At 35.7% G+C, this 25751-nt stretch overlaps 1 protein-coding gene across 1 annotated transcript in view; it reads left to right on the forward strand.

Moving 5' to 3' along the window:
* The window catches only part of hs2st1a (heparan sulfate 2-O-sulfotransferase 1a), a 57657-nt gene extending 32135 nt beyond the window's left edge, over nt 1–25522 (forward strand). The window contains exons 2-7 of the mRNA XM_073848665.1: nt 19161–19393; nt 19664–19749; nt 20185–20323; nt 21660–21757; nt 21842–21999; nt 22075–25522. Coding sequence (XP_073704766.1) covers nt 19161–19393; nt 19664–19749; nt 20185–20323; nt 21660–21757; nt 21842–21999; nt 22075–22301 — 941 coding nt within the window. The 3' untranslated portion in view covers nt 22302–25522. The remainder of the gene's footprint in view (nt 1–19160; nt 19394–19663; nt 19750–20184; nt 20324–21659; nt 21758–21841; nt 22000–22074) is intronic.
* Nucleotides 25523–25751: the final 229 nt, after the last annotated feature.

The raw sequence follows: 25751 nt of genomic DNA on the forward strand, positions 1-25751 counted from the left end.
AGGGCGTGTCCGTGGCGGCCTCGCAAATTTCGATGTTTCGCCATGAAAAAGGAAGCTGCTATAACTCAGGCATAAAATGCCCGATCTGCCCCAAACTTCACATGTGTGATAACACTCCTGACCTGAAGACATTTACATGCCCATATTCAGTTTTACTCATAGCGCCACCTGCAGGCACCAGGAAGTGTCATGCTGTACTCTGCAACAAATTCCTCCTGGAGATTTAATCAGATCAACACCAAAATCGGTCAGTCTAATAAAAAGGCTTTAGCGATGTTAAATTGCGAAGATCTTGAGTTTTCGTTGAAGGGCGTGTCCGTGGCGGCCTGGCAAATTTCGTGGTCTCGCCATGGATATAAATCTTGTTATAACTCAGCCATAAAATGTCCGATTTGCCTCAAACTTCACATGTTCGATAAGAGTCCTGGCCTGAACCAATCTGAAGGCCTATATTCTATTATAATCACAGCGCCACCTGTTGGCAACAGGAAATGACTTGTACCAAACTCCTCCTAGAGATTTAATGATATCAACATTATATTTGGTCAGTCTGATCTCGAGGCCTTAGAGATGTTAAATTGTGAAGATCTTGAGTTTTCGTTAAAGGGCGTGTCCGTGGCGGCCTGACAAAGTTTGATGTTTCGCCATGGACATAAAAGTTGTTATAACTCAGCCATAAAATGTCCGATCTGCCTCAAACTTCACATGTTTGGTAAGAGTCCTGGCCTGAAGACATCTAAAGGCCAATATAAAGATATTATTATAGTGCCACCTATTGGCAGCAGGATATATCATATCTTGCACTAACTCACACATACCAAGGTCAATCTGCACCAAACTTCATATGTTTGATGAAAGTGCTGGCCTGAACACATCTACATGCCAATAATCAGTTATAGGCATAGCGCCACCAGCTGGCAGCAGGAAGCTTGGCATATTTAAGTGACTTTGATCTATTTTTCCTACATTTAATGTATTAAAAGCATACTGCCCACCGTTTGCTGTGTTCCTAAAGCCACCGGTCGGCGGTGAGCCCGTGTGCGAGGGCCCGTTCATCGCTGCTTGCAGCTTTAATTACATAAATATGTCTGATCTTTGAGAGTCTGATATTTTGAGAAAATATAAAGGGTCACCAAGTCTTTCATTGTTCATTTTTTGCAGTTGTTGTTTTTTATTTATTTTTTACTTAACTGTACCATGAACTTGTCCTATTCAGTCACATAGCAAAAGATTTTAAAAAATACAACTTTTTAGCATGATCAATTTATCTTCATTGATAGACAATATTTACATAGTGTTATTTATTGAATATAAAATCATAATAATAAAAAATTAAGACAAACTTTGACAACAAAACAAACGTTACTGTTATCTCTTCAAAACATCTGAAAACCATAATTTTAAGATCAGTTATATATATGTATCACCCCGTTAAAATACTCAACTTGATTTTTAAAGATATTTTGAAAGAATGAAGCGTTTATAGAGCACTTTATTGTGTATTGCTGTACACCCACATGAACTGTGTTCATGTTCATGTTAATTCACAGTACATAAACTTTATATGAATACTTTTTTTAGCTTAATATTAATTAACATTAATAAATGCTATTTATTTATTGGTCATGTTAACTGATATAGTTAATTTTAACAAATGAAACTGGATGGCAACATTTTATATTTTGTGTGTATGTGTCTGTGTGTTGATTTTAAAGTGTAACCCTTTCAATTCTGTAAACTTAAAATCCAAACTAGCAGATGGTTACTGTGAATGCATGTGCCAACTGGGCACCGTCTTCCTTATTGATTCTTAGTTATGACAACAATTGATTTTATACAAAAATATATTATACAAAAATTGTACAGATAGGTAACAATGACATTTAAGCAGAAGTGGTGGATATAAAGGAAGCAATAATAACATTTTGCTATCATCATGAATTACATGTTCTTATTTGTAGCATACTGGTTCACAGTTGGCATCTATCTGAAGTCCTTGCATTGATTGCATTTAATTAAATCAACATTATATTTGGTCAGTCTGATCTTGAGGCCTTAGAGATGTTAAATTGTGAAGATCTTGAGTTTTCATTAAAGGGCATGTCCGTGGTGGCCTGACAAAGTTTGATGTTTCTGCATAGACATAGAAGTGGTTATAACTTAGCCTGAAAATGTCTGATCTGCCACAAAATTCACAGGTTTGGTAAGAGTCCTGGCCTGAAGACACCTAAAGACCAATATTCAGATATTATCATAGCGCCACCTGTTGGCAGCAGGATATCTCATATATTTCACTAACTCAAACACACCAAGGTCAATCTGCACCAAACTTCATATGTTTGATAATAGTGCTGGCCTGAACACATCTACATGTCAATAATCAGTTATAGGCATAGCGCCACCAGCTGGCAGCAGCAATTTTGGCACATTTAAATGACTTATGACATATTTTTTCTATATTTACTGTATTAAAAACATACTGCCCACCGATTGCTGTTTTCCTGAAGCCACCGGTCGGCGGTGAGCCCGGGTGCGAGGGCCCGTTCATCGCTGCTCGCAGCTTTAATTTGTTTTTTTTTTTTAGGGCCCGAGCCCAGAATGGGCGAAGGCCCTATTGTTTTTCTAAGGATTATTATTAGGGCCCGAGCCCAAAAGGGCGAAGGCCCTATTGTTTTTCTAAGGATTATTATTATTATTATTATTATTATTAGGGCCCGAGCCCAAAAGGGCGAAGGCCCTATTGTTTTTCTAAGGATTATTATTATTATTATTATTTTTTTTTCAATGTTTTGGGGGATTTCGGGGGCCTTAACATACACGAAAACTCTTGAAACTTTGCACACACATTGGAACCTGCGGCCATCAGGGCCGGACAGACTTTGACATGGGGGGGTCACCTGGGGGGGGCGTGGCACAGCGTTAAAAATTGCGACTTTTGAAGGGCTCTGGAGCGCACAACGGTTGACCTACAGTCACCAAAATTAATACACATATAGACCTCATCGGGCCGAACAAATTTCACACTCATAGTCCGTGCTTCGCCAAACAGGAAGTCGGCTATTCAGGGATGTCTAAAAAGTGCATGCAATGGAATTTGAAATACTCCTACTAGGCCTTTCCACCGATGGCCACCAAACTCGGTCAGCATGATCTCAAGACATTGGGGACGCAAAATTGCCAGGGGATTTTTGATATCTCGAACGGTTTGACCGTGACGGGGCGACAAATTTATGGCGAGAAATGAGAAACAGGAAGTGCCTAATAACTTTGACATACTTTGTCTGATTTTGACCAAACTTCAGCAGTTTGTTCATCGTCTGATGCCGATCACAGAGATGGGACTATTATGAGTCAAAGTTATAGCGCCACCAACTGGCAGCAGAAAGCGTGACGTTTTTGAAACGCTTTAAACTCAGCCTCTTAATTTTACTCAATTTGCTTCAAACTTCATCCCAATAATGTCAAAACACGACCGATAAGAATCTGTGAAGGGCGTTATCCATAACTTTTATCATGTTGCCATGGCAACGTGTCAAACTTTAACTTTAGTTTTTTGTGTTTTTGAGCCACTTAAAATGCTTAGAATTTCATGAAACTCAACACACACATCTGTATTAATGACAGTTAAACACTGATAAAAGCCCATAAATGGGCGTGGAGCAGGCGCTCCATAGCGCCACCTTTTGACAAAAGTTGGGGGGTTACTTTGTCCTACAGTCACCAAACTCGGTACATATATTGGACTCATCAAGCCGGACAACTTTCTAATTTACACCCATTAGCTATGACCAACAGGAAGTCAGCTATTTTTATTTAAATATGGATTTTTGGAAAAATCAAGCTGTGGAATTTGAAATACTCCTCCTAGACCTTTCCACCGATGGCCACCAAACTCGGTCAGCATGATCTCAAGATATTGGGAATGCAAAATTGCCAGGGGATTTTTGGTATCTCGAACGGTTTGGCCTTGGCAGGGCGACAAATTATGGCGAGAAATGAGAAACAGGAAATGTCTAATAATTTTGACACACTTTATCTGATTTTGACCAAACTTAAGCAGTTTGTTCGTCGTATGATACCGATCACAGAGATGTGACTATTATGAGTCAAAGTTATAGCGCCACCAACTGGCAGCAGGAAGTGTGTTGCTTGCAAAACGCTTTTAAATCAACCTCTTAATTTTACTCAATTTGCTTCAAACTTCATCAGAATAATATCAAAACACGGCCGATGAGAATCTGTGAAGGGGTCCTTGATACATCAAATGCTGTTGCCATGTCAACATGTCAAACTTTAACATTTGTTTCCTGTGTTTTTAAATATAGCTGTGAATAAATTCATATCACTCATAGCAGAATCAGACAGTTCACACCAAACTTTGTCAACATGATGCCAAGATACTGAAGATGTTAAATTGTGAACGGCTTTGGGACATCTTGAACGGTGTTGATGTGGTGATTTATGAAAGTAACAATAAAAAAGATGAAGAGTTATTTTCATATATCTTTAAATTGCATTATTCTAACTCATCAAAACTTTTTACATATAAAGAACAAGAAATTCTTAGGAAATACGTGTAGTTTCAAAATGTTATCATGCTCAGAGGCCCCAAAAACATTAAAAGTGTCAAATAAATTCGTCAGATTAAAGCTCTAATACCAGGGATGAACACTAGAGGTCCTCATAAGATAAGGAATCGTTTGACCTCTAATGCTATTTAGCTCATTCTCAGTGTATAAGAATGAAAATAATCCATAGAATCAGTTGATATAGACTGTACTGTCAGTGTACTTTTACATAATTATTTTGTATAGGTGCTTAAAGAGCATTTAAATCTTTTTTTAATCTTTTAAGGAAAAATTATATGATTTATATACATATATACAATCTCACTGATAGAATAAAAAATCTTATAAGTATGACACTATACTGCTCAGTTCACTTAATTAGAATGAGAAACAAATACATCAACTAAGTTAATATGTATTTATTTTTAATATATTTGTTTATAATTATTTCACAGATGCTTATAGATCATTAAAATAATATTTAAAAATGGATGTAGATCATAAAACATGGTAACTATTTAAAATAGGGTCTCTTTTGTTAACATTGGTTAATGAACTAACACACGAACGAACAACGAACAATATATTTGTACTCGATTTTCTTCAAACTTCATCAGAATAATGTAAAAACACGGCCGATGAGAGTCTGTAAAGGCGTCCCTGATGCATCAAATGCTGTTGCCATGGCAAATAAATAAAAATACAAAATACATTCAAATATTTGTTTCCTGTGTTTTTGAGGCAGATAGCGTGCCTAGAATTTTATTTTCCATTTTCAATTTTCAATGATTTATTATATATTTAAAGTGCAGCATCCTAACTCTTTGAAAGTTTTTTCATACAAATAACTATTCATTATGATTAAACACAGTTCATTTCATAATTATACAAAACTCCACGAATGAAAGAAAATTAAAAAACAAATCTGATCTCACTCTGCTCTGCACTCTATGTGTGTGTTTGTGTGGTAAGTGGCTGAGTGTAAGGAGGTGGGATGGGTGGCAAGAGAAAGAGTCAGACAGGAGGAGAGACAGTTAGGGTTAGTCCAAAGGGTTATTGTGAATGCATGTGCCAACTGGGCACCGTTTTCCTGATGCTATCGTGATGGCAACTGCCAGACGGCGAGGGCCCGGTCAACGCTGCTTGCAGCTTTAATTATTATTATTATTATTATTTTTTTTTCAATGTTTTGGGGGATTTCGGGGGCCTTAACATACACGAAAACTCTTGAAACTTTGCACACACATTGGAACCTGCGGCCATCAGGGCCGGACAGACTTTGACATGGGGGGGTCACCTGGGGGGGGCATGGCACAGCGTTAAAAATTGCGACTTTTGAAGGGCTCTGGAGCGCACAACGTTTGACCTACAGTCATCAAAATTCATACACATATAGACCTCATCGGGCCGAACAAATTTCACACTCATAGTCCATGCTTCGCCAAACAGGAAGTCGGCTATTCAGGGATGTCTAAAAAGTGCATGCAATGGAATTTGAAATACTCCTACTAGGCCTTTCCACCGATGGCCACCAAACTCAGTCAGCATGATCTCAAGACATTGGGGACGCAAAATTGCCAGGGAATTTTTGATATCTCGAACGGTTTGACCGTGACGGGGCGACAAATTTATGGCGAGAAATGAGAAACAGGAAGTGCCTAATAACTTTGACATACTTTGTCTGATTTTGACCAAACTTCAGCAGTTTGTTCACCGTCTGATGCCGATCACAGAGATGTGACTATTATGAGTCAAAGTTATAGCGCCACCAACTGGCAGCAGAAAGCGTGACGTTTTTGAAACGCTTTAAACTCAGCCTCTTAATTTTACTCAATTTGCTTCAAACTTCATCACAATAATGTCAAAACACGACCGATAAGAATCTGTGAAGGGCGTTATCCATAACTTTTATCATGTTGCCATGGCAACGTGTCAAACTTTAACTTTAGTTTTTTGTGTTTTTGAGCCACTTAAAATGCTTAGAATTTCATGAAACTCAACACACACATCTGTATTAATGACAGTTAAACACTGATAAAAGCCCATAAATGGGCGTGGAGCAGGCGCTCCATAGCGCCACCTTTTGACAAAAGTTGGGGGGTTACTTTGTCCTACAGTCACCAAACTCGGTACATATATTGGACTCATCAAGCCGGACAACTTTCTAATTTACACCCATTAGCTACGACCAACAGGAAGTCAGCTATTTTTATTTAAATATGGATTTTTGGAAAAATCAAGCTGTGGAATTTGAAATACTCCTCCTAGACCTTTCCACCGATGGCCACCAAACTCGGTCAACATGATCTCAAGATATTGGGAATGCAAAATTGCCAGGGGATTTTTGCTATCTCGAACGGTTTGGCCGTGGCAGGGCGACAAATTATGGCGAGAAATGAGAAACAGGAAATGTCTAATAATTTTGACACACTTTATCTGATTTTGACCAAACTTAAGCAGTTTGTTCGTCGTATGATACCGATCACAGAGATGTGACTATTATGAGTCAAAGTTATAGCGCCACCAACTGGCAGCAGGAAGTGTGTTGCTTGCAAAACGCTTTTAAATCAACCTCTTAATTTTACTCAATTTGCTTCAAACTTCATCAGAATAATATCAAAACACGGCCGATGAGAATCTGTGAAGGGGTCCTTGATACATCAAATGCTGTTGCCATGGCAACATGTCAAACTTTAACATTTGTTTCCTGTGTTTTTAAATATAGCTGTGAATAAATTCATATCACTCATAGCAGAATCAGACAGTTCACACCAAACTTTGTCAACATGATGCCAAGATACTGAAGATGTTAAATTGTGAACGGCTTTGGGACATCTTGAACGGTGTTGATGTGGTGATTTATGAAAGTAACAATAAAAAAGATGAAGAGTTATTTTCATATATCTTTAAATTGCATTATTCTAACTCATCAAAACTTTTTACATATAAAGAACAAGAAATTCTTAGGAAATACGTGTAGTTTCAAAATGTTATCATGCTCAGAGGCCCCAAAAACATTAAAAGTGTCACATAAATTTGTCAGATTAAAGCTCTAATACCAGGGATGAACACTAGAGGTCCTCATAAGATAAGGAATCGTTTGACCTCTAATGCTATTTAGCTCATTCTCAGTGTATAAGAATGAAAATAATCCATAGAATCAGTTGATATAGACTGTACTGTCAGTGTACTTTTACATAATTATTTTGTATAGGTGCTTAAAGAGCATTAAAATCTTTTTTTAATCTTTTAAGGAAAAATTATATGATTTATATACATATATACAATCTCACTGATAGAATAAAAAATATTATAAGTATGACACTATACTGCTCAGTTCACTTAATTAGAATGAGAAACAAATACATCAACTAAGTAAATATGTATTTATTTTTAATATATTTGTTTATAATTATTTCACAGATGCTTATAGATCATTAAAATAATATAAAAAAATGGATGTAGATCATAAAACATGGTAACTATTTAAAATAGGGTCTCTTTTGTTAACATTGTTTAATGAACTAACAAACACGAACGAACAACGGACAATATATTTGTACTCGATTTTATTCAAACTTCATCAGAATAATGTAAAAACACGGCCGAGTCTGTAAAGGCGCCCCTGATGCATCAAATGCTGTTGCCATGGCAAATAAATAAAAATAAAAAATACATTCAAATATTTGTTTCCTGTGTTTTTGAGGCAGATAGCGTGCCTAGAATTTCATTTCCCATTTTCAATTTTCAATGATTTATTATATATTTAAAGTGCAGCATCCTAACTCTTTGAAACTTTTTTCATACAAATAACTATTCATTCTGATTAAACACAGTTCATTTAATAATTATATAAAACTCCACGAATGAAAGAAAATTAAAAAACAAATCTGATCTCACTCTGCTCTGCACTCTATGTGTGTGTTTGTGTGGTAAGTGGCTGAGTGTAAGGAGGTGGGATGGGTGGTAAGAGAAAGAGTCAGACAGGAGGAGAGACAGTTAGGGTTAGTCCAAAGGGTTATTGTGAATGCATGTGCCAACTGGGCACCGTTTTCCTGATGCTATTGGGATGGCGACTGCCAGACGGCGAGGGCCCGGTCAACGCTGCTTGCAGCTTTAATTATTATTATTATTATTATTTCATCAATGTTTTGGGTCATTTCGGGGCCCTTAACATACACGAAAACTCTTGAAACTTTGCACACACATTGGAACCTGCGGCCATCAGGGCCGGACAAACTTTGACATGGGGGGGTGACCTGGGGGGGGCGTGGCACAGCGTTAAAAATTTTTACTTTTGAGGGACTCTGGAGCACACACCGGTTGACCTACATTTATCAAAATTCATACACATATAGACCCCATTGGGCCGAACAACTTTCATGCTCAAAGTCAGTGCTTCGCCCAACAGGAAGTCAGCTATTCAGGGATGTCTAAAAAGCGCATGCAATGGAATTTGATATACTCCTCCTAGGTGTATCCACCGATGGCCACCAAACTCGGTCAGCATGATCTCAAGACATTGGGGACGCAAAATTGCCAGGGGAATTTTGATATTTCGAACGGTTTGGCCGTGGCGGGGCGACAAAGTTATGGCGAGAAATGAGAAACAGGAAGTGTCTAATAACTTTAACACACTTTGTCTGATTTTGACCAAACTTCAGCAGTTTGTTCATCGTCTGATGCCGATCACAGAGATGTGACTATTATGAGTCAACGTTATAGCGCCACCAACTGGCAGCAGAAAGCGTGACGTTTTTGAAACGCTTTAAACTCAGCCTCTTAATTTTACTCAATTTGCTTCAAACTTCATCCCAATAATGTCAAAACACGACCGATAAGAATCTGTGAAGGACGTTATCCATAACTTTTATCATGTTGCCATGGCAACGTGTCAAACTTTAACTTTAGTTTTTTGTGTTTTTGAGCCACTTAAAATGCTTAGAATTTCATGAAACTCAACACACACATCTGTATTAATGACAGTTAAACACTGATAAAAGCCCATAAATGGGCGTGGAGCAGGCGCTCCATAGCGCCACCTTTTGACAAAAGTTGGGGGGTTACTTTGTCCTACAGTCACCAAACTCGGTACATATATTGGACTCATCAAGCCGGACAACTTTCTAATTTACACCCATTAGCTACGACCAACAGGAAGTCAGCTATTTTTATTTAAATATGGATTTTTGGAAAAATCAAGCTGTGGAATTTGAAATACTCCTCCTAGAACTTTCCACCGATGGCCACCAAACTCGGTCAGCATGATCTCAAGATATTGGGAATGCAAAATTGCCAGGGGATTTTTGGTATCTCGAACGGTTTGGCCGTGGCAGGGCGACAAATTATGGCGAGAAATGAGAAACAGGAAATGTCTAATAATTTTGACACACTTTATCTGATTTTGACCAAACTTAAGCAGTTTGTTCGTCGTATGATACCGATCACAGAGATGTGACTATTATGAGTCAAATTTATAGCGCCACCAACTGGCAGCAGGAAGTGTGTTGCTTGCAAAACGCTTTTAAATCAACCTCTTAATTTTACTCAATTTGCTTCAAACTTCATCAGAATAATATCAAAACACGGCCGATGAGAATCTGTGAAGGGGTCCTTGATACATCAAATGCTGTTGCCATGGCAACATGTCAAACTTTAACATTTGTTTCCTGTGTTTTTAAATATAGCTGTGAATAAATTCATATCACTCATAGCAGAATCAGACAGTTCACACCAAACTTTGTCAACATGATGCCAAGATACTGAAGATGTTAAATTGTGAACGGCTTTGGGACATCTTGAACGGTGTTGATGTGGTGATTTATGAAAGTAACAATAAAAAAGATGAAGAGTTATTTTCATGTATCTTTAAATTGTATTATTCTAACTCATCAAAACTTTTTACATATAAAGAACAAGAAATTCTTAGGAAATACGTGTAGTTTCAAAATGTTATCATGCTCAGAGGCCCCAAAAACATTAAAAGTGTCACATAAATTTGTCAGATTAAAGCTCTAATACCAGGGATGAACACTAGAGGTCCTCATAAGATAAGGAATCGTTTGACCTTTAATGCTATTTAGCTCATTCTCAGTGTATAAGAATGAAAATAATCCATAGAATCAGTTGATATAGACTGTACTGTCAGTGTACTTTTACATAATTATTTTGTATAGGTGCTTAAAGAGCATTAAAATCTTTTTTTAATCTTTTAAGGAAAAATTATATGATTTATATACATATATACAATCTCACTGATAGAATAAAAAATCTTATAAGTATGACACTATACTGCTCAGTTCACTTAATTAGAATGAGAAACAAATACATCAACTAAGTTAATATGTATTTATTTTTAATATATTTGTTTATAATTATTTCACAGATGCTTATAGATCATTAAAATAATATTTAAAAATGGATGTAGATCATAAAACATGGTAACTATTTAAAATAGGGTCTCTTTTGTTAACATTGGTTAATGAACTAACACACGAACGAACAACGAACAATATATTTGTACTCGATTTTCTTCAAACTTCATCAGAATGATGTAAAAACACGGCCGATGAGAGTCTGTAAAGGCGTCCCTGATGCCTCAAATGCTGTTGCCATGGCAAATAAATAAAAATACAAAATACATTCAAATATTTGTTTCCTGTGTTTTTGAGGCAGATAGCGTGCCTAGAATTTTATTTTCCATTTTCAATTTTCAATGATTTATTATATATTTAAAGTGCAGCATCCTAACTCTTTGAAACTTTTTTCATACAAATAACTATTCATTCTGATTAAACACAGTTCATTTCATAATTATACAAAACTCCACGAATGAAAGAAAATTAAAAAACAAATCTGATCTCACTCTGCTCTGCACTCTATGTGTGTGTTTGTGTGGTAAGTGGCTGAGTGTAAGGAGGTGGGATGGGTGGTAAGAGAAAGAGTCAGACAGGAGGAGAGACAGTTAGGGTTAGTCCAAAGGGTTATTGTGAATGCATGTGCCAACTGGGCACCGTTTTCCTGAAGCTATCGGGATGGCGACTGCCAGACGGCGAGGGCCCGGTCAACGCTGCTTGCAGCTTTAATTTTATTTTTATTTTTTTTCAACCGTTGGGGCACTTTTGGGGGCCTTAACATACTCAAAAACTCTTGAAAATTTGCACACACGTCGGAATCTGCCGTCGTCCGGATGCCACAGAGGCTGGGACCCGGGCGTGGTTCAGGGCCTCTACAGCGCCCCCTGGAACACAGTTTGAAAACTTGATGTACTGCGCACACATACTTGCACGTACTCATATGAAACTCGGTACACATATAGAACTCATCGAGCTGAACAACTTTTGTACTCTATGTCATGGGCTCCACGCAACAGGAAGTGGGATATTTAGGGCTGTTTAAAAAGCGCATGCTCTGGAATTTAACGTACTCCTCCCAGGAATTCCATGGGATTGTCACCAAACTCGGTCAGCATGATCTCAAGACATTGGGGACGCTAAATTGCGAGGAGATTTTTGATATCTCGAACGGTTTGGCCGTGGCAAGGCGACAAAGTTATGGCGAGAAATGAGAAACAGGAAGTGTCTAATAACTGTTGCACACATTGCCTGATTCTGATAAAACTTCACCAGTTTGTTCCTTGTATGATGCCGATTCCATAAATGTGACTATTATGAGTCAAAGTTATAGCGCCACCAACTGGCAGCAGGAAACGTGTCATTTTCAAAATGCTTTGAAATCAGCCTCTTAATTTTACTCGATTTTCTTTAAACTTCATCAAAATCATGTCAAAACACGGCCGATAAGAATATGTAAAGGGGTCGATGATAAATCAAATGCTGTTGCCATGGCAACGTGTCAAACTTTAAAATTACATTCCTGTCTTTTCGAGGCAGATAACATGCTTAGAATTTCATGAAACTCAACACACACATCAATATTAATGATAGTTAGACACTGGCAAAAGGTCATAAATGGGCGTGGAGCAGGCACTCTATAGCGCCATCTTTTGACAAAAGTTGGGGGGTTAGTTTTTCCTACAGTCACCAAACTCTGTACATATATTGTTCTCATCAATCTGGACAACTTTCTAAATCAAACTCATTAGCTAAGACCAACAGAAAGCCGGCTATTTTGATTTGAAGGTGGATTTTTTGAAAAATCAGGTAGTAAACAAATTCACACTACTCCTAAGAACAACCAGCTGTTCACACCAAACTTTTTTAACATGAAGAGAAGATTCTGAAGATGTTAAATTGCGAGCGGATTTGGGATATCTCGAACGGTGTTGACGTGGTGATTTTTTAAAGATGTAGTAAAAAACATAACCCTAATTTTTTATATCTTTAAAGTGCAGCATCCAAACTCTTTAAAACTTTTTTCACACAGAGATCTAATCATTCTGAGCAAGTGCTGGAAATATTAATTTTATACAAGCTTCAATGAATTAAAGAAAATTAAAAAAATAACTCAGAAACCTGCTGTCACTCTGGTGAATGTCTCTACAGTATGTGTGTGCGTTCAGTCAGGCACAGAGAAGCTCATTATTGCAGGGGGGAGGGGTGAGAGGCAGAGAGGGTGACAGAGTAGAGAGCCATTCTACAGACCATCTTTGAACAAAAAATGCACATATGTAGTGTAATTACATAAATATGTCTGATCTTTGAGAGTCTGATATTTTGAGAAAATATAAAGGGTCACTAAGTCTTTCATTGTTCGTATTTTGCAGTTGTTGTTTTTTATTTATTTTTACTTAACTGTACCATGAACTTGTCCTATTCAGTCACATAGCAAAAGATTTAAAAAAATACAACTTTTTAGCATGATCAATTTATCTTCATTGATAGACAATATTTACATAGTGTTATTTATTGAATATAAAATAATAATAATAAAAAATTAAGACAAACTTTGACAACAAAACAAACGTTACTGTTATCTCTTCAAAACATCTGAAAACCATAATTTTAAGAACAGTTATAAATATATATATCACCCCGTTAAAATACTCAACTTGATTTTTAAAGATATTTTGAAAGAATGAAGCGTTTATAGAGCACTTTATTGTGTATTGCTGTACACCCACATGAACTGTGTTCATGTTCATGTTAATTCACTGTACATAAACTTTATATGAATACTTTTTTTTAGCTTAATATTAATTAACATTAATAAATGCTATTTATTTATTGGTCATGTTAACTGATATAGTTAATTTTAACAAATGAAACTGGATGGCAACATTTTATATTTTGTGTGTATGTGTCTGTGTGTTGATTTTAAAGTGTAACCCTTTCAATTCTGTAAACTTAAAATCCAAACTAGCAGATGGTTACTGTGAATGCATGTGCCAACTGGGCACCGTCTTCCTTATTGATTCTTAGTTATGACAACAATTGATTTTATACAAAAATATATTATACAAAAATTGTACAGATAGGTAACAATGACATTTAAGCAGAAGTGGTGGATATAAAGGAAGCAATAATAACATTTTGCTATCATCATGAATTACATGTTCTTATTTGTAGCATACTGGTTCACAGTTGGCATCTATCTGAAGTCCTTGCATTGATTGCATTTAATTAAATCAACATTATATTTGGTCAGTCTGATCTTGAGGCCTTAGAGATGTTAAATTGTGAAGATCTTGAGTTTTCATTAAAGGGCATGTCCGTGGTGGCCTGACAAAGTTTGATGTTTCTGCATAGACATAGAAGTGGTTATAACTTAGCCTGAAAATGTCTGATCTGCCACAAAATTCACAGGTTTGGTAAGAGTCCTGGCCTGAAGACACCTAAAGACCAATATTCAGATATTATCATAGCGCCACCTGTTGGCAGCAGGATATCTCATATATTTCACTAACTCAAACACACCAAGGTCAATCTGCACCAAACTTCATATGTTTGATAATAGTGCTGGCCTGAACACATCTACATGCCAATAATCAGTTATAGGTATAGCGCCACCAGCTGGCAGCGGCAAGTTTGGCACATTTAAATGACTTATGACACATTTTTTCTATATTTACTGTATTAAAAGCATACTGCCCACCGTTTGCTGTTTTCCTGAAGCCACCGGTCGGCGGTGAGCCCGGGTGCGAGGGCCCGTTCATCGCTGCTCGCAGCTTTAATTACATATTGTAATATAACAGTAGGTCTCCTTTAATTAAATAGTTTTATCTGAAAATAAAACTGAATTGGCGAAATTTAGCATGTTCTGCTGCTCACCAATGGATGCTCTGCAGTGAATAGGTGCCGTGAGAATGAGAGTTTAAACAGCTGATAAAACATCACAATAATCCATGTGACTCCAGTCCATCAATAAATGTATTATGAAGTGAAAAGCTGTGTGTTTGTTTAAAAAAAACATTGTAATTAATACATTTTTTTTACTAAAAATGAGTCCTCTATCCATAATATTGCTTTCTCCAGTATAACAGTTGTCTCATCTGAATCAGGAGAGAAATATCCACAAGCAAAAACTGTCCAGAAGTGACCTATTTTGGCCAGAAGTGATGGTTTAAAGTTAAAACGCCTAAATGATTTGCACTTCACAAGTCCGTTAATTAAAGAAGTTGACTTCCAAAATGAAAATAATAATTTACCTGATAATTTACTCACCCGTGTCATCCAAGATGTTCATGTCTTTCTTTCTGCAGTCGAAAAGAAATAAAGGTTTTTGAGAAAAACATTCCAGGATTTTTCTCCATTTAGTGGATTTCAATGGTGGCCAGCAGGTTGAAAGTCCAAATTGCACTTTTAATGCAACTTCAAAGAGCTCTACACGATCCCAGATGAGGAATAAGGGTCTTATCTAGCAAATAAACATTAAAGGATAACTATTGCCAAAATGCAACCTGGGCTGTTTTTTTTTTACTGTAAACGAGACAAACTTATATCTAAAAGTATAATTACGACAAACGAGCCGTTTTTGAGATTGACCGTGGTTTCGTTTTGTTTTCAATGGCCGGTGAATGGGAGTACTAGGGGCATACATTTGAGCACGTCAAAATCTATATTTTTACAACACTAAGAAGGCTCGACACACCATGAAACTTTGCTCGAAGTATCGCCTGGGTCTCTACACATGAACTCGAGCATTGACAACATTGTGTACGCAGAGTTTACTAAAAAGAAAGGTTTTGAACAACTCACTTTCACTGTTTGAGTTTCCGCTCGCGGCCGTCTTGCCAGTCAAGAAGTGTCGATCTCCGAATGCGAGGATGGATAGCTCCTAAAGCATATTTCCATATAAATGCACGGCTAATTCATTGTTTTGTCGCAAGTGAAAAACAATATTAACCTTCTAGTTGTAAAAAGAGCCTCATATAAGCCTAATATTTCATCCTATGGAGTCCATTCATACTCATTCGGAGATCGACACTTCTTGACTGGCAAGATGGCTGCGAGCGGAAACCCAAACAGTGAAAGTGAGTTGTTCAAAACCTTTCTTTTTAGTAAACTCTGTGTACACAAACAATGTTCTCAATGCTGGAGTTCATGTGTAGAGACCCAGGCGATACTTCAAGCAAAGTTTCATGGTGTGTCGAGCCTTCTTAGTGTTGTAAAAATATCGATTTTGATGCGCTCAAATTTGTGCCCCTAGTACTCCCATTCACCGGCCATTGAAAACAAAACAAAATCACGGTCAATCTCAAAAACGGCTTGTTTGTCCTAATTATGCTTTTAGATATATGTTTGTCTCATTTACAGTAAAAAAAAAAAACAGCCCAGGTTGCATTTTGGCAATAGTTATCCTTTAAAGGGATAGTTCACACAAAAATGAAAATTTTATGTTTATCTGCTTACCCCCACGGCATCCAAGATGTAGGTGACTTTGTTTTCTCAGAAGAATACAAACAAAGATTTTTAACGAAAACCGGTGCAGTCTGCCAGTCATATAATGGACGTAGATGGGCACCAAACCTTTAAAAGTAAACAAAAACATGCACAGACAAATCCAAATTACACCCTGCGACTCGATACATTGATGTCTTAAGACACGAAACGATAATTTTTTGCGAGAAACTGAAAAGTATTTATATCAGTTTTTACCTTTGATACACAGCCACATCCATCTGTCCTGAGCACGCGGTTAGCATCCGGCTCGTTACGCGTGTACGCGCTCTGGCATAATATATGCAAACGCAGTAAGAGGAAATCGGTGAAAAGTCCCGGATGAGTTTGAGCAAGCAAACGTAATCTTTTAGCTTTAAATCGGTTTAAACAATCAGGATAAGCGCAAGTAATTACCATTTTGAATAGCTGCTATACCTACAATCTCTGTGCTCTGTGTAAACAATGAGTGTTGTATACATGCGACAGATTGCTTCCGGTGTTTGCGTATACTACGCCAGAGCGCGTTCACATGTAACGTGTCTGATGCTAAACTCATGCTCATGACAGTTGGACGTGGCTGTGTATCAAAGGTAAAAAATGATATAAATACTGTTCAGTTTTTCGCAAAAACCGATCGTTTCGTGTCTTAGGACATCAATGTATCGTCACGAGTCGCAGGGTGTAATTTAGATTTGTCTGTGCATGTTTTTGTTTACTTTTAATGGTCTGGTGCCCATCCATTGCCATTATTTGGCTGACAGACCGCATCGGTTTTCGTTAAAAATCTTCGTTTGTGTTCTGCTGAGGAAAAAAAGTCACCTACATTTTGGATGCCCTGGGGGTAAGCAGATAAACATCAAATTTTCATTTTTGGGTGAAATATCCCTTTAATATACTTACATATAACTAAACAATAACATAAATAAACAATTATATATTTAACAAATTCTTGTCTTGCACTAGGTCGACCTCACACATCACGTAATAGCACACTTGACATAGGCGGAAGTACCGACCCAGTGTTTACAAAGCAAACGTGCAAAGAAAGTCAAATGCCTTCTACACAAAAATGTTTTGAAGTTTGAAGTTAGAAAAGAAAATGAGATGAGTTTTTCACCTTACCCTACCTTTTTGAACCAGATGACACAGACAAAGAGCTATCCATGCGTGACGTTTTAACATAATGTGTGAAGACACGTGCGCATCGCTAGAGCTAGTGCTAGTTTTTTTTTTTTTTTTTTTTTTTTTTTTTTTAAATGGCCGATTGTTTCGCTAGATAAGCCCCTTATTCCTCAGCTGGGATTGTCGCTTTGAAGCTGCATTGAAACTGCAAATTTGGACTTCAACCCATTGGCCACCATTGGAGAAGTATATGGAGGAAAATCCTGGAATGTTTTTCTCAAAAAAAAATTATTTCTTTTCAGCTAAAGAAAGAAAGACTTGGGCTCTCATTCTGACAGCACCTATTCACTCCAGAGGATCTGTTGGTGAGCAAGTGATGTAACGCTAAATTTCTTTGGTTTCTTTGCAAACGTTATTAGTAGTTCATAAAGCAAAACATTGTATGTTACCGGATGGATTGCAAACTCTCTTTACTGTGAATAGTGAGACAAGTAGAAGAAATAATGACTTTAAACAACCTTTTGCTGGAAATACTCTTAAACAAATGTGTGTCTCAGTTTCTGGTGTGAAAATATGGAATTCATTAGAAAATGATCTAAAATGTTGTTCAAATATTTTGCGATTTAAATATAAGTATAAACAGAAGATATTTATTTTGTACAAAGAAGAGGGTCAATGATTCGTTTTTGTTGTCAGAATTATTATTATTGTATTTTTGTTTGTTTGTTCCCTTGTTATGTAAGCAGAATTAATATCATTGGATGGATTTTTTGTTTTTTATGTCTGTGAGGTCATCTAATCCAATTTATTTTGTAAATTTTAAAATATAAGAATGGGGTAGGAGTCTATAAGATTGTTTTCTTCATCCTACTCCTATTCTCTTTTGTTTCATGGTTTGTTTGTTTGTTGTATTGTTGTATTGTTGTGGTATTTTATGTTGCATTACCATGAAAAGAGAATAAATAAATAAATGAATGAAGAAACCAACTAATCTACGTTTTGACCTGAGGGTCCTTCCTTTAAATGTCAAAATGCTTTTTGCAATAGTAACAATTTGTTCTCTGTTGTCGTGAGACACCGTAATGTGGCGTAGCAACAGTTGTTGTCATGGCCGATAACAGCTGTCTGCATGTGATGGTTGGAGACTGGGTTCTTTGACCCGAGAACAGGCAGAGTTGAGTGGGAATGTGCTGTGGTTGGCTTGACATCATCACCTCACAGCAGCAGCTGCCCGAGCGCCAGCTCACATTTACACACTACTGTCGCCACATTGTGTACACTGTCAAGTTTCCATCTCAAGATCTCACGAGTATTACGGGACTGAAGGACATTTTCTGTTTCAACTGCAGAGTACATTTTGTTCATAAATTCACGTCAAATATCTGTATCTGTATTTTGCATTATGGTAATTTAGCCTTATAATAACAGGATAGTTTACCTGTCATTAATTACTCACCCTCATCTTGTTCCAAACCCATAAGACCTTTGTTTAATTTTGGAACACAAATTAAGGTATTTTTGATGAAGTCCGAGAGCGTAGACAACAACACAACTGACACATTCTAGCGCCCAGAAAGGTATTTTTGAAGGATTTTGCATAAATGTCTCCTCATCTTCTTCTCCATTGCAGAGCGTGCCATTGCCAGACATGAGGTACGGGAGATTGAGCAGCGTCACATTCAAGAGGGGGCGAAGGAGGCCCTGGTAGAGGAGGACGATTTGGTGGTCATCTACAACCGAGTGCCCAAAACAGCCAGTACCTCCTTCAGTAACATCGCCTACGACCTGTGCAACAAAAACCACTACCATGTGCTGCACATCAACACCACCAAAAACAATCCCGTCATGTCTCTTCAGGATCAGGTCAGTTTTGTATTACTTGTGCATGATAGTGCTTCGCACAGCTATCCACACAACAGATGATAATGCTGGAAGGATCCAAATGTTTCCATTTGCTAAAATGCACCAAACAGCTTCTAAATGGCACAAAGCATTTCTTTAATAGTGCACTGCAGCAGATGTTATAGTATGGTGGCTATATATTATCCTGAGGCTTTAGAGGACTTAAAATGGACACATTTCTATCATTAAACTCTAAAGAGGTAAATTTTTACTTATTTATTCATGTTTCAGGTACGGTTTGTAAAGAATGTGACGTTGTGGAAGGAGATGAAGCCTGCGTTCTACCACGGACATGTTTCATTTTTAGACTTCGCCAAGTATGTATTATGTGCTTCTGTCACTTTTGCTCGGTTCAGATTCTCTCAATCTGTTGTGGACATTGTGTTTTGCATGAGTAACGCTGTTTAGAGTGGTTTCAGGTTTTGCCTTCAATGTCAATATCACTCAAGAATAATTTGCCAACTAACTAGAATCCTGCATTAGCCACTCATTCATTCATATCTATTGAAAGGATGTTGTTTTGCATTCCTAAAAACCCAAAAAGCAATTGGTTGCTGCTGACTCCCGGTGGCTGTAAAGGGAATTGCAGCAAGCCTCTCAAAGCTGATTTTAAACAATATAATCATTGTTAGTTTTCAGTTTTGTGGGTCTCCCTATACCTTACCTACATGCATAAAGCTTTTATTTAAATGTGTTGATTGTGCTATACTAATATGGTACTAATTACAGATCATTTTCCATCTCTTTATCAGATTTGGAGTGAAGAAAAAGCCTGTTTACATAAATGTTATTCGGGATCCTATTGAGCGTCTGGTGTCTTATTACTATTTCCTGCGCTTTGGTGATGACTACAGACCAGGTCTGCGACGCAGGAAGCAAGGAGACAAAAAGGTGAGTCTGGTTCGATAGTTGTTTTATGTACTTTTATCCTATTTATGGTTATTATAAATTTCACTACTATAAGGTACCTCAAGTTTAGGTTCACAAAATAAAAGTTATTGTGTTAGTAAAAAATATTACTTAAAAAATGTAATATTAAATTTTATTAATATTGTAATATAATTATGAATATAGTTATATATTATATATTTTATATATTATGTTAAAAAGTGCAAATAACATTTTAAGTGATATTCTTAAATACTAAAACTATAAATTATTATAAACTATTATTAATATTTAATGATTGATTTAAAGTTGTGCTATTAACTTCATAAACATGGACTGCTTTTATTAGTAGTAGCATTCTAATATTAATACATGTAACATTATACTAATAATAAAATATGTGATATAAAATGTAAAGTATATTATTTTGTAAAAATTACAAATACAATTTTAATTATATTCATAAATAATAAAGTGAATTATTATTATAAATGATTATTAGATAATTCCAAAAATTGTATTAAAAGTTGTGCTATGAACTTCATAAACATGGCCTTGTTCAATATTAATAAATGTTGTAATATTAATAATACTACATGTAATGTTATAGTAATAAAAGATATAGTAGTATTAATAAAATATAATATGTAATATAATTAGTATAATATTTAATATTATTATTTTTATGTAAAATGTAATATATATCATTATGTAAAAATTACGAATACAATTTTAAATTCTATTAATAAATTTTATAATAAATTATTATAAATGATGATTAAAAAATAAAAAGAAATGTATTAAAAGTGTGCTATTAACTTCATTAACATGGCCTTGGTTAATTATTATTATTATTATTGTAAAATTATAATTATAATATGTAATAATAAAATATGTGATATTAATATAATGTATTATAATAATATAATATGTAATACTGTGTTATCATCAATATATAAAATGTTGTATTTATATATTACGTAAAAATTACAAATAAAATGTATAATTATATTCATAAATAATACAATACATTTTTTTTTATAAATGATGATTAAAAATTCCAAAATTGCATTAAATGTTGTGCTATTAACTTCATGAAAATGGTCTTTATTGTACGGTCTAGTATTGTAATAATAATAATATAATATGTAATGTGATATTATTAATATAATATGTAAGATTATTATCATTATCATTTTCTATAGGAATTAATTATATTATTATTATAAATTATGATTTCAAAAATCCAAAAATTGTATTAAAATGTGTGTTATAATTTCCTGAACTTTTTTCTTTATTACATACTGAACTGTACATTTAAACTTTTTTTCTGTTTCAGACGTTTGATGAGTGTGTAGCTGCTGGAGGATCTGACTGTGCTCCAGAGAAACTGTGGCTTCAGATTCCCTTCTTCTGTGGTCATTACTCTGAGTGCTGGTAGGCTGTTCAGTGTCTTTATGCGTATTTCAGATCAACCACTTTTAGGACTCTCGTTACATTTTCTCAATAATTTCTTCACAGGAACATTGGTAGCAGATGGGCTTTGGAGCAAGCCAAATACAACCTGGTGAATGAATATATGTTAGTTGGAGTAACAGAGGAGTTGGAAGACTTTGTGATGATGTTAGAGGCGGCACTTCCTCGCTTTTTTAAGGGGGCCACAGAGCTCTATCGGACAGGTACGACTGCAAAGAAAATGTCTTAAGTCTATTAGATGGAGAATATTTTTTTAAAATGTTTGTCTATTTCTAAAGGGAAGAAATCGCACCTAAGGAAAACGAGTGAGAAGAAGCCGCCCACCAAAGAGTCTATAGCCAGACTGCAGCAGTCAGACATCTGGAAAATGGAGAATGAGTTTTATGAGTTTGCACTAGAGCAGTTCCAGTACGTTCGGGCTCACGCGGTGAGAGAAAAAGATGGAGAACTGTACCTACTGGCACAGAACTTTTTCTATGAGAAAATCTACCCAAAGACTACCTGAGACTCAGCGGTGCTTCATAACACTGTATGCTGTGGTCAGAAACACTGGAGAGAGGACACGATGCATTCTGCCTGACTGTTCTCCATCTGGACGCGTGCATTTAGAGAGGCTGAAACTAGTCCGTGCCACAGGGAAGAGTCTTGGGGCCAAATAGCTGTCAAAGAGCTTTATCCCCCCAATACATATCATTTCAAAGAAGGCTTAAAAGCTCTCTAATGAGCTTTAAAAGTGACTGTGACCGTGTCGTTATTCAAGACAACCATCACCTTTCTGCCATAAAGGATTTGATACAGGTGCTGCCACATGTCAGAACATTTTGTTATTGTACTTATTTAATGCATTCATAGATTTAGTGTTTTCGACCGATGCTGTTTTGGGAGTTTTTACGTCTTATTTTAAAGTGTAAAAAGTACAGATGACTACTAAACATTCTTGAAGCTATGAAAGCCCATTTCCACCACTGAATAAAATTTTTGACTTCTTTGAATCTTGACTTTTTTCTCAGAATTGAGATATAAACTCACAGTTGCGAGTTACAAAGTCAGAATTGTGGGATATGAACTTGTGGGATATGACTTTTTTGCAAACTTGCAATTCTGAGAAAAGTCAAAATTGCGAGTTTGTCTCAGTTCTAAGAAAAACGTCAGAATTGTGAGTTTATATCTTAGTTGTGAGAAAAAGTCAGAATTGCGAGTTTGTATCTTGAAACTCTGAGTTTATATCTCACAATTCTGAGGAAAAAAGTCAGAATTATTAGTTTATATCTCACAATTCTGAGGAAAAAAAGTCAAGAATTATGAGTTTATATCTCACAATTCTGAGGAAAAAAAGTCAAGAATTATGAGTTTATATCTCACAATTCTGAGGAAAAAAAAGTCAGAAATTGAGTTAATATATCAGATCTGAGGAAAAAGTCCCAATTGTGAGTTTATATTTCACAATTCTGAGGGAAAAAGTAAGAATTATGAGTTTATATCTCACTTCTGAGGAAAAAGTCAGAATTGGGAGTTTATATGCCACAATTCTGAGGAAAAAGTCAGAATTATGAGTTTATATCTCACTTCTGAAGAAAAAGTCAGAATTGGGAGTTTATATGCCACAATTCTGAGGAAAAAAAGTCAGAAATTGAGTTAATATATCAGATCTGAGGAAAAAGTCCCAATTGTGAGTTTATATCTCACTTCTGAGGAAAAAGTCAGAATTGCGAGTTTATATCTCACTTCCGAGGAAAAAGTCAGAATTATGAGTTTATATCTCACTTCTGAGGAAAAAGTCAGAATTGGGAGTTTATATGCCACAATTCTGAGGAAAAAAAAGTCAGAAATTGAGTTAATATATCAGATCTGAGGAAAAAGTCCCAATTGTGAGTTTATATCTCACTTCTGAGGAAAAAGTCAGAATTGCGAGTTTATATCATGTAATTCTGAGGAAAGAAAATTAGGATTGCACGTTTATATCTCATTCCTGAGGAAAAAAGTCAGAAGTGCAAGTTTATATCTCACAATTCTGAGGGAAAAAGTCAGAATTGGGAGTTTATATGCCACAATTATGAGAAAAAAAGTCGGAATTATGAGTTTATATCTCACCTCTGAGGAAAAAGTCAGAATTGGGAGTTTATATGCCACAATTCTGAGGAAAAAAAGTCAGAAATTGAGTTAATATATCAGATCTGAGGAAAAAGTCCCAATTGTGAGTTTATATCTCACTTCTGAGGAAAAAGTCAGAATTGCGAGTTTATATCTCACTTCTGAGGAAAAAGTCAGAATTGGGAGTTTATATGCCACAATTATGAGAAAAAAAGTCGGAATTATGAGTTTATATCTCACTTCTGAGGAAAAAGTCAGAATTGCGAGTTTATATCTCACAATTATGAGAAAAAAAGTCTGAATTGTGCGATTTGAAAAGTCGCAATAACCCTTTTTTATTTTTTCCTCAGTGGTGGAAGTGGGCTTCCATATGAATCTCTTTATCAAGTAATTTCTTTAATTATTGTAAAATTAGGAATACTTTATTTCTTGGAATTTCATAAGGCTATTTATACATTTTTATTTGGAAATACACAGATGTAGATGTACTTAACATTGTTAAAAACACATCATACAGTATGTCTTGTCTTTAAAATACCAGAAATTATCCATTTACTGTTTGCCATTTTTAAACTGTTTAATCTTGCATTTTTCAGCAATTGCAAATAATATATTTTTATCTACAAATGTATGTAAATACTGGTCATTACAGTTACAGTTGGACCAAAACATTTAAATATAGGAGGATAAAGAATTGAAGATAAAATGTTTATCTGCATGTGGATGGTTTTAGTGTTACTGGTCTTGGTTGAACGGCTGTTCTTTTGTTTTAATTAGCTTTTGTATATTTTATGACTGAATTATCATGTGTTTTTTTTATAGTTCGAACGTAGTTTTCTTTTTCGAAGACTCTCATGTCAAGCCTCTCACGGCAACATACCATTAGTCTGCTGCTTTATGAGTTAGAGATCATGGACTTTAAATGTGTTCATTGAAAGATAAACTCTGAATTCATCGAGACTGTGCCTTTTTTTCCTATAACACAGAGCTGTTATTACAGCCAGTGTAAATATGACTTGAAATCTCGGCATATGAATAGGTGAGGAATTGTTTTACAACGTGAAATGTCGGTACAGTTGCATCGATTGTCATTATTAACATCAATGTGGAAATAGGCAACCGTCAGAAATAGTTTGCCTTGGTACTACAAGAGTGGAACTGATGTCTTTTTGAAAATGGAAAATTGTCTTCTGAGTACATTATACATTATATATTTAATTCCAGTGTTTATATGTACATGATCTTTATTAAACACACATTTGTGCATGAAATGGGTGCTGGATTGCACATTTGCCCCTAAAATCTCCAAGACAGAGTATGAGTACAGTAGGTCTTTATGACAAATTATCATTTGCTTCTTAAGAAAATATTTTGATGTTGTACACATTCTTTTAGATGTTTTTAGAGTATCAAAACCAATTTGTACTGTGTATGAAACTCTAGAGTAACATGTACATATCTCTCTTTTCTTTCACAGCCACCATGTGAGCCTGTATTTGCTCTATTCTTTGTTTTTTCATTTAAATTTAATGAGACTGCAGGAGCATTGCTCTTTTCTGCTGACATTGCTGAGGTAGATTTGAAAACAGATTTTTGGATATGTCAGCCATAATAAAAAAGCTTGATTTGTTTAGATTTCTTCTTCTCTGTTATTGCAATTATAATTTTTATAAAATATCACAGACTGTTTCTGTCTGCTAAAAGTAGTTTTTTTCTTTCTTTCAAAAAAAGGAGAAACTAAAATATAAGAATGCATATATTTTATTTAATATTCTTCACCCTTTTGTTACTAACAACACACATTAAAGATTTGGTTCAAAGTTTGGGGGTGAGATCTTTTATATGAAAGAAGTATTTTGTGTTC

Source organism: Garra rufa, chromosome 10 (assembly GCF_049309525.1).
Source record: "Garra rufa chromosome 10, GarRuf1.0, whole genome shotgun sequence".
Lineage (NCBI taxonomy): Eukaryota > Metazoa > Chordata > Actinopteri > Cypriniformes > Cyprinidae > Garra > Garra rufa.